Source organism: Neolamprologus multifasciatus, chromosome 5 (genome assembly GCF_963576455.1).
Source record: "Neolamprologus multifasciatus chromosome 5, fNeoMul1.2, whole genome shotgun sequence".
NCBI classification, from domain to species: Eukaryota; Metazoa; Chordata; class Actinopteri; order Cichliformes; family Cichlidae; genus Neolamprologus; species Neolamprologus multifasciatus.
The window spans coordinates 13,573,809-13,588,705 of NC_140443.1; the positions used below are offsets into that span (position 1 = coordinate 13,573,809).

General features: G+C 38.0%; 1 protein-coding gene across 1 annotated transcript; it reads left to right on the forward strand.

Annotated features, from left to right (window-relative positions):
* Positions 1–786: 786 nt before the first annotated feature.
* chmp4ba (charged multivesicular body protein 4Ba) lies at positions 787–9,275 on the forward strand. Its single transcript, XM_085159868.1, has 5 exons — positions 787–1,134; positions 5,847–6,024; positions 6,414–6,528; positions 6,957–7,077; positions 7,199–9,275. The coding sequence occupies exons 1-5, from the start codon at positions 951–953 to the stop codon at positions 7,261–7,263; spliced, it is 663 nt and encodes a 220-aa protein (XP_085015994.1). The 5' UTR covers positions 787–950; the 3' UTR covers positions 7,264–9,275.
* Positions 9,276–14,897: the final 5,622 nt, after the last annotated feature.

The following is a 14,897-nucleotide window of genomic DNA, read 5'->3' on the forward strand; positions in this document are numbered from 1 at the left end:
TCCATATACCACTTGCATCAAGCTCAGGTTTTGTATAGTCCATTTTCTTTAGATCCATTTTCTTTAGACTATCCCCAAAGGATCTAACAAGACCATGCATGATGATTCTTCTTCTTTATATTTTTATTGGCAGTTGGTAAACATCAAAATGGTGTAATACCGCCACCAACTGGTGTGGAGTGTATACGTGATGATATCCACTCATTCACAATGATACAAGATTTAAAAAAAAAAGAAAGAAAAAGAAACGTTTGCCTCTGTCCTATCTCATCACACCTGAGCACGACTGAACCTTGATTAAGTGGCTGTTGAGGCAGTACCAAGTAGCGTTACTACTCCCTCTTGTGTTGACAAGTTGCAATAGCATCAAAAACATAAAATGACTAACATAAAATCACTGATAAATCTGCACCTGTGTCACAATACTGCCCCGCAAAGGCAGAATACTGTAACTACAAAATTAGCCAATATTACCAGAAGTAATGAGACGGAACGAGCTTTTTTTTGTGTTTTGATTTTCTTACTACTCCATCGGAATATTTTGGATTCCTCTCTCGGTCCAAAGATCTACATGTTAGGTTAACTGATGATTTTAAATTGCCCATAAATGTGAATCTGATTCTGAATGACTCCCTGTCTCTATGTGTTAACCACTCTTTTCCAATTTCAGTGTTTTAAAACAGGTTATATAACGTCTGACTGGTAATAACCACAATGAGCATTTATTAGTTTGCTCAACTGTGAAATTCCCCATAGTTCCACGCATGAGTCACGCTGACGTAATGACATCACGAGGCCTGCTTTGAAAGCGGAAGAGACAAAAACAACAACAGCCTCGGCAACAGGGAGGGACGCACATTTTATTTTTTTTTACCTGTGTGGTATCAGAAAGTCAGCGGACTTTATCTACGATTAACCCACCAGTTAAAGTTTACATTTAAGCTAGAAACATGTCGCTATTTAGCAAGATATTCGGAAGCGGGGGTAAGGGTGGGAAAGCGCCGACACCCCAAGAGGCTATTCAGCGACTCAGAGAGACCGAGGAGATGTTGGCCAAAAAACAGGATTTCCTAGAGAAGAAAATTGAACAGGAGCTCGTGACGGCGAAGAAAAACGGCACGAAAAACAAACGAGGTGAGGAAAAGCTCGTAAACTGCGTCGGATTTAATGAAATTGTCAGAACGGCTAGTTAGTTTCTTAGTTAGCCTGAGGCTAACTCAACAGAAGGAAGAGGGAAGTTGTTAGTTGACACGCTGCATACCTGAAAACAAGTCTGTCCACCCGGCTACAAGACTCCATATTTAAATGTCTAGTTTTTGGCTGGCACGTATAAAACAACTGAAGGGGAGAAAAAACTTTAAGGAATGAAATAAACAAGAGACAAAAAGTTTGTAACGTTTAGGTTCGAAGACTCGGGCAGCCAAATATTAAACTGATGTTTATGAGCGTAACTAAGTTTGCATGCATATATATCCAGGTATTGTTCTAAATATTTACAAAATCTAACATATTCATATTGTTTTCTCTTGACCGACAGTGTCTTTTTTTAAAAACAACTGCTAAATAACAGCAAAATTTGGGTTTATCTTATAAAATGGAAGCTTTGCCTGGAGCTGTTTTTGGAACAGGTCATACCTTACAATTAATTTCTGTCCATTTTTTTTTTCTTAGCCCTGTGTCCTTTTTTTAATCTACAGTATATCACCCTTCAGTCTTGGGCATGTAACCATATAAAGCGCATTGTCAGTCATAGATTCATTCCCATACCGCAGTATGCACTGTTACAGTTTAAGTTATATCCACATTTTAAATGCATTACTTTTTTTAAGACTAGTATCTTTATCTTCTCTGTAACCTTCCTATTACAGTGACAGACTTGGACTTTTCACAGTTTTGTAAATTTATACTGTGATTTTAAATAAGTATATCAAATGGATACATGTTTGAAGGACAGAATTCTTAGTGAGTGAGTGAATGTCTGTGCAGCCATTACACTTAAACGGTGTCAACCGCATGTGTGCCTGCTAAACTGAGTAGCAGTAGAACAGTTAGACAAATGACAGGTTGATCTGATTGTCATGGCGTGAAGACCCAAGCAGAAGTAGACTATTGGCTTAACACCAGTTACTATCACTGTGAGCTTGTCACCTAAAAGTAATTTTTAAAGTCTTAGTGTGATCTAAATCGGAAAAATCTTTCCTTCTCCAAAACCTGATTTTCAACATAGTTCATCCCATAAGTCAGCCTCCGTCTATCTTTGGGGTGACTGATTATACACAATACATAAATTCCTCATGACAATATACCAACCCTGCTGTAATCTTGGCAGCTGCAAGATTGCACTCTTAGATTCATGGTCACTGTTTTCACTGCTTGGTTTTACATTTTTCTACTGTACTTCAAGGAGCACCTCTGACTTTTTCTTCCACATTTTCTACTTTCTATTACTTATTTATTTGGTTTACTGGCAGCCTACCACTAAATGGATGTTTCTTCCTATTAAAATTACTGAAGAATTAGTGATTTAATTCACCACATCTCGTCTATAACACTCAGGATGTCGCTTTTCACATGGACACTTATGTTTTTTCATCGAAGTAGCCATAGACCAAAATGGACTCGACATTGTACTTGTTGCATGAAGACTGCTGATGGTCACTAAAAAGGAGCAGAGTGGCAGGAAAAGCAAAACGTCACCCAATTAGAGCGACCTCTGAGACTGAAACATGGAGTCTGAATGCATTTCTGCAACCCACATAATGTGATAATGATTTGTGTTGGCTAATGATGTTATCAGTCTAGGAATAGGTCCGGCTGCTGATATAATCTGATCAAATGGAAACTGTCAGCTGCTGTCTGGCTGCTAGTGGAAAAGGCCAGGCACAAAGTAGATTGCTAAAGGTGTGCATGTGTGTGTGTTGGTGGTATATGGCAGCTGTGGCCACGAAGCAAGGTTTAGTGGATTATAATTGACAGGCTTTTCAAAGAAAAGAGGTGGACAGGTGGTGAAATGTTCCTGTAAAATGTAGCCTTGCTCTCTGTGTGTCATATAATCAATTGTTGTATTCAAACCTTCATATTTTGATTGCATACTATGAATAGTTCCTGTCTTGCACTGAAGCTGTCCTCTCCCATTTTTTTTCCTCAAAAGTGAGGAAATATTACATTCACATTTTGCATAAACCTCAAAATCTAGATTACTACCCATCATTATCATCATCATCAAAGTGTATCTCATGCAAAAGAGCCCATAAAACTGAATTGTCACATTAACAGTTATATGGTTTTCAAGTATGTTGACTGATTTACACCCCCAGTGCATTTATTGAGGAATATGCAAGAAATATCCCCCTTTAAGCAGAGCCTTCATCTACTCTAATCTGTAAGTTAAGTAGTAAAGATGTAAAGGTAACAGGTTTTTTTATTTCCCTTTTTCTTTTATTGTGAAACAACGATTAAAAGTATCTAGACACCAGCCCCACCTCTATTATATTTGGCTGTGGTATGTAAATGTGCTACCGTAGAAACAGTGGTCACGTAACCTTAGAAACAAACCACACCTTAATGCGTCATAGGTGCACTTCTGGGGTTAAATAATAATGTTTGCTCAAATTCATATGTCTTGACCAGTTCTCTTATCACATGGTTTTGTTTTTATTTTCCACAAAACAAAGTTGTGTTCTTAGAAGCCTCTTACATTTTTCCCATTGTTGTGTTGAAGAAAAATTCAAATGTTCTTAACCCTTTAACAGTTCATTCGTCAACCAACCCACTTCATCCTCACTCTCAAACCACAAAAAGAAACAAGCGGTTTAATAATGACAAATCAAGAATTGTGAACTAGCACCGGAACAAACTATACCTGCAGCTGACAGGAATGTCATTCGTTTAGAGAGTTTTGGTCACAGACCAAGCATTTACCTTGACATTTAAAGTTATCGTGGGGTAAATTAGATTTTTTTGGAACCACAGATTACTGTTAGAATTGATTTTATGAGAAATATATGAAAATGTTGGTATTGTGCTAAATCTTGAGTATTGTACTAATTACTGTTTTATTTTGTATGCATAACTTTAATTTAAGATGTATATCCAAGGTATCGGAGGCCCTTTTTTTCCTGGGCAATGTGACCAAGAATAGAATTATACAGGTGGTAGAAAGACTAATGGTTTTAACCTAAACATTCGCATATGTGGACATTTTGACCCATTAATGTGGTTATCTTCTGCTATTTAGAGGAACATTTAGCATGTCTTAGAAATTGTCCAATATTGGTGTTATTGTTGTCATTATTATTTAGCTCAGAAATGAAAAAATGCTAAGAGGAAAGGGCTTATTTTCATTTTTTCCTGTTTATATGGTTCCTTATAATGTAATATAGCAGCAATATGATTACATTTACTTAGGATATACTATGACTAAGTATGAAATGACTAATAACAATGAAAAATAGACTAATTAGATTTATTAGCTAAAGTTGGGAAGAAGAAGAATTACCATCATGCTACCTGACTTGCAATACATGGGCAGAAATCTTGAATAGTTTTTTAAATTATTAATTTTTTAGTGTGTCACAAAGAATCTTTTCCATTGTAGGGATTATTCTACTTTGCATCAGTTGTAGTTTGTTCAAAAAGTCTGAATATACTCAATAATTTTAAGATTGTTTGACATTAATTATAATTTTGAGGCTCTTGGAAAGGCCCTTAGTAAGTATTTCAATAATTAAATTGCTCATTCATTCAATTTATATTTATAAAATAGTGCAGGACCTCTTTCAGATTTCACAAATCTGTGATCACCAGTTTTTGAGATCAAACTGAGCTGTATATGTATTAAACCTGCTGTAATTGTACAACAGCAACATTTCAGTTTTGTTTTGTAAGTAATAAACACATTTGGACAACTTTGTTAAACATTTTGAATTGATATGAATGTGTTTACTGCTGAGTGTGCTTTTCATGTGGATGTTTTTTTTGTTTTGGTTTTCCAGTACAAGTGCAGTTCAATTTGATATGCACTTGGAAAAAAGGGTCCTGAGATTTTTTTAACCTCTTTTCTTAGTTCCTTGTGAGTCAGCAGATTTGAGTCAGTTGTAAGTTTTACTTGCTCCATTGTTAAGGTGATTTCCTATGTAAGCACCTAAGGGGAATTCCCAGTATAGGTGTGTGGCTGTAGTGTTTGTTTGTTTGTTTGTATTTAACCCCCACTCCCTTGAAGAACACAGGAACCAAAATACACATTTATAGTCACACACATAAATGTATTATTTTTTTTTAATCCTCTCAGCTAATCAAAGAACCATCACCGGATTTCCAAATGTTGTGCTTTCCAACTTAGTTTGATCCGGGCCTATGTGAGCTTGATGAGTTGCAGGACTTGTTTAAAATCAGTGAGTTACAAACCTAAAAATTCTGACTGAAGCATGTTGTGACTTCATGCAGAGATTTGGCTGAAACAGGATTTTATCCGTTTGAGTCTTGTTTCGTGATGACAGCATGAAACCATTTACTGCACTTCAGCACAAAGCAAGCTTTGCTGTTGAATTGTTGATTGTAATGTTGGATGTCATGGGATGGTGATAAGGTTTCAATGATACCGATTAGCCAATAGTGACTCTGCTTATAGGTCAAATTCTTTATCGATCCCATTTGTGATTCATGATCAGTTGTGTATAGGAAGAAAAAAAGGCCTGCACAGTAGTATTTGGCAAATAAGCAACATTTATTCACATATGTTTTGTTCTTTTCATTTTTTAATTTAAAAAAAAGTATAGAATACTGGTGAGCATTTGTGCTGCTTTCTAAGCTAAGTTTATTTCCCCTTCTTGTTTTTTCCTGTCCAGCGGCTCTACAGGCCTTGAAGAGGAAAAAGCGTTACGAGAAGCAGCTGACTCAGATTGACGGAACCTTGTCCACAATTGAGTTCCAGAGGGAAGCTCTGGAGAACGCCAACACTAACACAGAAGTGCTCAAGAACATGGGCTTTGCAGCTCAAGCAATGAAGGCCGCACACGAAAACATGTATGAGAGAAGTTCTGGTAGTATCTCAAGAGTCTTTTGTTATTTCATCATTTTTTTTTCTCATTTTTTTTAACTGTTGTTCTAGCTTTTATTTGCCACAGGATTTCTGTTATTTCTTTATTTTTATTTTTTTACTTTTACGTTCTGTCATAAGACTTTATTTCTCCATTTTGCTTCCCCTTCTTTGTTCCCTTCAATAATTCCTCCTTTTTCCCTTTTCTTCAGATTTGTGCCCTCAGATTGATTTATAGTAAAAAGTGTGTGTGTGTTGTACTTGGCAGTGTAAATTTAGTTCTTTTTCTATTATTAGTGGCTACATGGTTGTAGAATGTATAATTCTATATATTTACTAACATTTACATGCCATCTTTGACTCGCCTGTTTCACAGGGACATCGACAAAGTAGACGATCTGATGGCAGAAATCACAGAACAACAGGAGGTTGCCCAAGAAATCTCAGATGTGATCTCTAGACCAGTTGGCTTTGGGGAAGACTATGATGAGGTGAGAGCAAAACAAAAAACATGAGGCCTACAGAAACTAAAAGCCTTTAACGAATGTCACAGCAAAATGTTACAGTAATTCATATTATAGATACAGTGTCCCATGAAAACATTAATAAAAAAAAGTCAAAACACACTTGCATACATTTTTACTGTGACAATATGACTACACAGTGAGTGACTTGCCTCTTTCCTATAATGTCTCTGTAGTTGCTGCCTCATTTAAGCAGTGAGTTGGAGCCACTGCTGATAGTTACTGGTTGAAATGCTTTTCTTTCAGTCTGGTTTTTAGAAAATAAAACTGAGATCCTAAATGATTTGTAAAGCAAATATATACATATCTTACATCTGCTGTCTTACTAAATGGCTTCTGTCTAGTTATTTTTGATCTACATAAATCTGATTCACTTTGTTCTTTTCTCTGTTTAGGATGAACTCATGGCCGAGCTGGAGGAGCTGGAACAGGAAGAGCTGGACAAAAATCTTCTCGAGATTGGAGGCACAGAAAATCTACCCAGTGTACCGTCTACATCACTTCCATCCAAACCAGGTATAATGGCACATAAAAAAACAAAACTAGTTTTAGTTCAGTTCAGTGCACCATCCATTTGACTAAAATATACCTTTTTTCAAATTAAAATTGAATGTTGTTTTTCTTTTTTCCTTTTTAGCCAAAAAGAAGGTGGAAGAAGACGAGGACGAGATGGCAGACCTCGAGGCCTGGGCGGCTAACTGAGCTGGCTTGCCCTGCTAGCTAGCTAGTGGCCTTCTCCCTACTACCAGACTGATCCCAGGCATCTGGAAGAGAGATGGGGACTCTGGGCTGCTGAGCTGGCTGCTGGCATGCTACTCTGTCTTAAAGCCTACTTCCCAATATCTAACCATACCCCAACTTTGAAGTATGCACTTGTGCACATCTTTTTATGACTTCAAAAGAAATGAACCCAGGCTTCTTTTTTTTTTTTTCAGTTTACTGTTACAGAATGAATCTCTTTGCTCCAGCTGTGCACTCCTCTTTTTCTAAAGGGCATAGAGGGAAAATAACTTCATGCCCAGCAGCCTGTGGTTATATATCAAAGATTGTGTATGAGCATTTGGGTGCATACTTTTTGGGAGGGTATGTGGAGTAACAGGCTTAAAGGCTTGTTTCGAATGTGAAAATTCAACACATTTTGGGGGTGAAAAAAAAGACAATAAATAATTTTTCTGCTTCCTGCATCGTCATCTCTCAGCTCTTCTACAAAGATGACAGCAAGCCATTGCTGCTGCTACCAAAAGCAGCAGAAAAGTTAAAACGTGTAGGCCTTTCTCGTTAAACGTCACTGTGAAATTACAGACCTGCTACTGTCGTAAACTACATTAAATCCTTTAATGGAAGGATCCAAGATTTGATGTTTTCGTCCCTCTGTCTGCTGAAGTGTAATAAGAAAAACATCTGGGTCATCTAATCAGTTGAATCCTACTAATAACGGCATGTGGTGAACACCCCACTACCACCGAAAAAAAAAGCTTTTTAGAAGTCATAAGCTACCAAGCATGATTTACTCCTAGTGCTACACAGTTTATGCTTTTTTTTTTTTTTTTTTTGCTGCTCATATTTTACTCCACTACTTTCCATCTCTGTTTTTTGTTTTATCCTATACTCTCTTAGCTTGATGTCATTGCTTGTATTCAGCGAAAGCAGTCTTTCATAACATAACAGGGCATGAGAAAGGACAATGTGTCATATGTGCTCCAGGGACATGGCTGATGTTGAAAGCATTTGAGTTGTGTGCTCGTGCACAGTAAGAATCAAACCAGATTACACCTCTAAGCTGGTTGGGACACACTAAAATAAACCATACCTGAGCTTGATAATCCAGCAAACTGGGTACTGAGGGCCACACTTGCAGGGCGAATAGTACAGATCACCCAGTGATATCAGTAACAGTAAAACCAGTAAATCGGATCAGTCAGCCCTACAACAACAAGTTCAAACTTGCCAAACTGCAGTTGAATCCATTCAGTTCTCATAAGCACTCTTTACATTTCCTCAGTCTTACAAATTAGTAGCTATGCCCGTAATAATGACCAATATTCAGGACACCAAAGCCTCTGCTGCTTCTGCTTAGTCCGGTCTTCATTCTGATAAGGCTGCTCTAACTTCATGACCAGTCATTCAGAAATATGTAGTCAACTTGTTACTCCAGTAAAGCTGCCAGAGGGCACACTACAACACCTTGGATCCGTTTGTGCCTGATATCTTGTACTGTCTGTGGTTTCACAGTGACTATATCTGAAGTCCTACGCTGGTTGAATTTAAAGATGATGTGTGAGTGTGATGTTTTTTGAGACTTGACACAGTGACCTCTTGTTTAGTCAAATTAAGATGGTGAGGTAGATTCCCACCCCCCCACCCCATTTAAACTCACCTGTAGTACGAATTGATTTTTCAGCACTGTGTGACAAGCATGGGGTGCATTTGTTCCATGTTGGTCATCTTGATTACAAATGTGACATAAGCAAGTTCTGCTCACTTGTCCCTTGACTTATAGCTGCAGCTACATCTCCTTCTTTCTCTTGGGGAAACAGAATTCTCAGTGTACAAATTGGGGTTGATCATGACTGGCTTTCTCCTGTAATTCAAACATAACTTGCACATTTTAATTAAGAGGTGAAACTTTTAGTGCTCAGTTGTTATGCATTTAAGAATGGGTCAACCCCAATCCTTACATGTAAATAAAATAAAATAAAATCGGGGAAATAAAACTTGCATATGCCAATGCTTGTTTTTGTTTATTTTTATATAATATATATAGAATTTTTTTTTCTGTTTACCTCAAATATCAGAACCACAATGTGACCTGTAGCCATCTTAGCTCAGCTTGGCTGTTAAATACGGTTGGACATTGAAAAATTTCCATGTCACAGACATGACTGTTGTTTATGTGGGAGGTTACATACATTTTATCTTAATAAAGTTGAGACTCAATGTGTCTGCACTGCTGTATTGGAATTAGTTTACCTTTAATATATTTCTCAGGCAGCAAACATCTGGAGTTTATGTCACCATTCTATTTTTCCCCTTCATCTTTCAACCTGTCCAGTTTTGTAATGTTTAAAACCTGTGGAGACCCTGCCTTCCCTCAAAAGTTGTTCATTTTATCTGACTCACTGCAGTAACAATGAGTACATTAACAGTTTGAGGTACATGTATCACAGCACACTGCCTGCCTTCTACTCCATTTCAGTGTATTTATGTTGTGTTAATCATATTTAACTTTTTAGTTACCATGCAGGTAAACCTTTGCACAGATGCATGCAACAGATGTATTTGGGATCAACTCCTGAGCCTAAATGCAACTTGCATGTTAGCAATTTGCACCGAGGGCTCCAAATTATTAAGTATAAAAATATATCACTTATGTTGACTCTCTCTGTGAAAGAGTGTCACCTTCCGTTCTGTTTTTGTGTAGGTTGTCAGCGTAGCCAATTAAAAACTTCTAGATAATGTCTTATTTCATAGTGTAATCTTCACTTGCTTTATACTCATACTCTCTGTTGAGTCACTCAGTAATAGGGATGGGTATCGTTTAGGTTTTATCCGATACCGGTGCCAAACCGGTACTTTTGAAACGGTGCCGGTGCTTAAACGGTGCTCAAACCGGTGCTTAAAGAATGGAGAACACAAAATTGGTCCAAAAACCTCTCATGTTTAGCTGTTTTTTTGTAAAAAGATAACAATGTTAGCCTTTTCTGCAGCTATGGGGCATATATGGTATCACTCTTGGCTGGAAGCAGTGCTTAAACAATGGAAAAAACACAAACTTTGTCCAAAAACCTCTCATGTTTAACTGTTTTCCACTTTTTCTTTGGTCATTTTAGCCTTTTTGGCCAGGGTGAAGGGAGTATCTGCCATCAAACAAGAAGACAGCCGCATGTAGCTATGATGATGTTTGCTAGTTCACCTTACATGCATTAATGTAATAACGTGGTTAGCCTACTCAACGTAAATTACACACGAACAACATTAAGCTACTCACGCAGAGAAGAACGGCTGCTGCTGCCATCAATATCCGTCATCATTTCTGCTACACTAGCAGGGCTCCGGGTCCGTTAACAGGCACCACACGCGCAGTAGATGTGCTCGGTGTGAGGTCTTGCAGCAAGCTATCAAATACGGCGCATTTCTCGGCTTTAAAAAAAACCGCTATGTCGCCAGGTGTTTCATCGGATTTGAGGTGTTACCTCCTTTGACAGTGTCACAGTATCAGCTTAAAGCACTTGGCTGCTGAGTTTGCATATTTTGCTGTGAAGTACAGCCAGACTTTTGACCGCTTCGTCTTGGGCATTTTAATCTGTAGCTCTGCTCTAACAGAACGTACGCACCTGGCCCCGCCTACTATCCTCGGAAATGTAAAATGATTGGCTAGAATCTAAAGTGTATCACAGCTTAGGAAAAAAAAGCACCGAAATAAAGCACCGAAATGTGCGCTGCTTTTCGGTCTGGTTACTACCGTTTATGTCAGAACCGGTGCCATGATGGCACCGGACACCGGTACCCATCCCTACTCAGTAATTATATTCACAGTGTTCACTCACTGTTTCTTTTGTGACTCGCTAACAGCATGGCCTCTTCACCTGTCCCTGCTGCACTTTCCTGGTCTTTGTGTCAGATGTTTAGTTACTGCTCAGCCCCCTTTAGGAACAAATGTACTTGTAATAAATATAGTCTATTTGCAGCTTTGGAGGCCAGGGTCACTGAATTGGAGACTTGGCTTTGCACCCTCGAAAAACCCGTAGCTAGCAAGGCCCTTATAAACGCTGCAGCCAAAGGTAGCGCAGGCACCGTTAGCTCTCCACCGGGAACACAGGACGGCTGGGTGACAGTGAGAAGCACCAACAACCCGTCTGCTTCTAAATTCAGATAAAACTAAGATTATTGTATGTAGTCCTAAAAATCTAGCCAGATGCTTACTCTGGATGGCATTACCATTACCTGTGAGGAATCTTGGAGTCGTTTTTGACCAGGATGTTTCCTTCAATGCGCACATTAAACAAATATGTATGACTGCTTTCTTTCATTTGCACTTTCTTCAGTGGCTCCCTGTTAAATCCAGAATTGAATTCAAAATCCTGCTCATAACATACAAAGTGAATATTCAGGCTCCATCTATATAATGACCTAATAGTACTGCATCACCCATTGGAGCACTTTGCTCTCAGACTGCAGGCTTACTCATGCTTCCTAGAGTTGTTTAAAGTAGAACTGAAGGCAGAGCCTTCAGCTTTCATGCCCCTCTTCTGTGGAACCAGCTTCCAGTTTGGATTCGGCAGACAAACACTGTCTATACTTTTAAGATTAGGCTTAAAACTTTCCATTTTGCTAAAGCTGGATCAGGTAACCTTGAATCTTCCCTTAGTTATGCTGCAGTAGGTCTAGGCTGCTGGGGGATTCCCATGATGCATTGACTATTTCTTCTACAGTCACTTTTTCCACTCACTATGTGTTTATACACCTCTCTGCGTTTAATCATTAGTTATTGTTCATCTCTGGCTCTCTTCCACAGGATGTCTTTTGTCATGTCTTCCTCCCCTCTCCCCACCCGGTCGCAGTCCTGCTCTTATATTTGGTTTTTTCCTTATGTTTCTTGTATTTTGCACACCTCTGTTGCTTGTGTAGCGTGCACACAAGAATTTCACTCACATGCGCTGTACCAGTGTACCAGAACATGTGATGTGACAACAAAGTGATTTTATTTGATTTGATTTGAAGATGGCCACTGCTCACTGAGCCTGGTTCTGCATGAGGTTTCTTCCTGTTAAAAGAGAGTTTTTCCTTCCCACTGTCGCCAAAGCGCTTGCTCATAGGGGGTCCTGTGATTGTTGGGATTATCTCTGTTGTATTATTGTAGGGTCTACCTTACAATATAAAGCACCTTGAGGCAGCTGTTATTGCGATTTGGCACTGTATAAATAAAAGTAAATTGAATTGAACTTTACACTGCAAAATGATGCAAAAGGACACAGAAGGAATTGGGGATAGAAAATGAGCATGGTATCAAAATGTTGGTAAAACTGAGATTTTTGATATGTTATAAATTATCACACTTTGTGATATGAAACTTGAAAAAAACAAAAGTTTGTTATGTTAAATGTTACAGTTTTCTCTAGTGAATCACCAAAACAACAGATAAAACATCCAGGGTTATAATGCTTGCACCTGTTATTCTATATTTAATGGCGCAGTACTGCTACTGAAAATATGAGATATCCATTGATAACGGGATCGGATTGTATCTGGACACAACCCACAATACGGGTGACAGCTGTTGGCCTCCTTTCACAAGGTTATCTGTTAGAAGATTAAACCTCAGCCATGTTCTTTGAGCTTTTAAGCCACTCATCTAGTCACAAGCTAATGAAATCAACTGGTATTTTTATATGCCAGTTATCTAGTCACCTTATATTATATATGTCTGTGTCTACTATACAGGCCTCAAAATGCAAAATGAATCATCTATAATATCTGGATGTATCACAGGAAGAAAGTGCAAAACAGAAGAAAATTATTCACCTAAATAGTTCTTTAAAGAAGGTTTTATACATTAGGCAAATACCAAGAGATCCCAGACATCCTATATCATGACATGAACAAATTATACAGGACTGTAGACATGCACTAAATGTTACCAGAACAAAACAAAACTATAGTATCAGCTACAGAAGGTGTTTAGGTCCTTGCTTAGAGACCAGTGCATACTGTCACGTCACTGCCAAGTCAGAACAAAAATGTATGGCTCTCACAACATTAAACTGACAAATCTTATCATAAACAAATATTGTATAGTATGAATCCAGCACACTCTAACATACCTTTAAACTGCAGTCAAATTCTCTGCACGCGTAAGCAAAATGCTGCTTAATCAGGTCTAATCTGCACTATTGGAATTTGTTTTCCTCACAATACAAAGATGGCTCAGTTGTTTGTCCTCCATTACTGCTTCTCCAGCTCCGGTTGTGCAAATATCCTCTAGTGAACCATGCACAATCTGTGATTGAACAGCTATGGCCTTTTTCCTGTTAATAACCGAGTGCGTGACTATCAGTGCCTACTTGATGACACTGTCTGAAAGCCTATACTAGAGTCCCTACTTTTAACGGGCAGTTTCCGTTTTCTCTGACATGCAGCATTTGGCAATTGAAGTGGTTAAACACTTTTGACTCCTGGTTTTGTCTGGGAGTGGTTGTATGAACTTGCTTTAACTGGGTAATCCAGTCTACAGGCTGTAATACACTGGGTGGCTCCACTGACCTGACAGATTGTTTCACTGAGACGAAACTATCTGTGTGTGTGTATTTTGTAAATTTACTGTAAACATCAGTTTTTGGAAATATGAATCATGTTGGCACATAAAGACAAATAATTACATAAATGCTATATAATCATGAAAGCTTTAGAAATGTAGGCAAGTAATAGGTATTATGAGTAAAAAGGTAGACCTTAGACAGAACTCACTGCTTTTGGTCATGTTTGAAACTGCAAGGGTACTGGTCTGGTGTGTTGTCTGAAATAGAGAAGATTTTGGGTTTTGAATTGTAGATGGACCCAGTGTCTCTCATACTGGGCTTCCCAAGCGCTCCAAGAATAATAATAGGTTGTATTGTATTCTCACCTATGCGGTGAGGAACAATCTTCTACTGCAGTGCATTAATGAAAAAGTACCAACTGTTAAAGGCTGGCAAAGAGTAGTGTTTGATCTAGTGCCACTGGAATATCTTACATGTATATTACACTCAAAAACAGACCAATTCTTTATGGTGTGAGAACCGTACTTGAACTATGTGGGACCTGATGTCTCACTACAAGGATTTTATTGAGTTCTCATGCTGTATATTATTACTGGGACCCCAGGTATTGTTAGTATGGATCTGAACTGGTGTTCTGTGTTCAGTTTGCTTGTTTTTGTTTTGTTTTTATTGCTGTGAACTGTACACCATATTATATTATGTAATTAAGGGTTGTTTGTGAAAATTAAAATTAATAAAAATATTGTTTTTAAAAAAAGATAGACCCTGAACAACAAGATACAATGAAAGTAACATATTTTCAAATTAAAGTGTAATTAACTGAATAAAGGAAACATCTCACACATTTTCATAGCGTGCAGGGTTTAAATGTCAACAAAGACGTCAGGACTACGCTGGATTTGAAAGCCAGTCAAAGTTTAGGAACCAAAGCATACATATGATCCTACTGACCACTTGATCTCATTAGTAAAACATTTAAAAGACACAACTTTTACCTAACCATATTACATTTTTTAATATTATTTAAAATTATTAAATATTATAAAATATTGTGTGAATAAACCAAAAAGTTGAAAAACC

Coding starts and splice junctions, on each gene's coding strand:
- chmp4ba (XM_085159868.1), top strand. CDS start 951: ATGTCGCTATTTAGCAAGATATTCGGAAGCGGGGGTAAGGGTGGGAAA. Junction 1,135..5,846: donor CGGCACGAAAAACAAACGAG/GTGAGGAAAAGC, acceptor TTTCCTGTCCAG/CGGCTCTACAGGCCTTGAAG. Junction 6,529..6,956: donor TTGGGGAAGACTATGATGAG/GTGAGAGCAAAA, acceptor TTCTCTGTTTAG/GATGAACTCATGGCCGAGCT.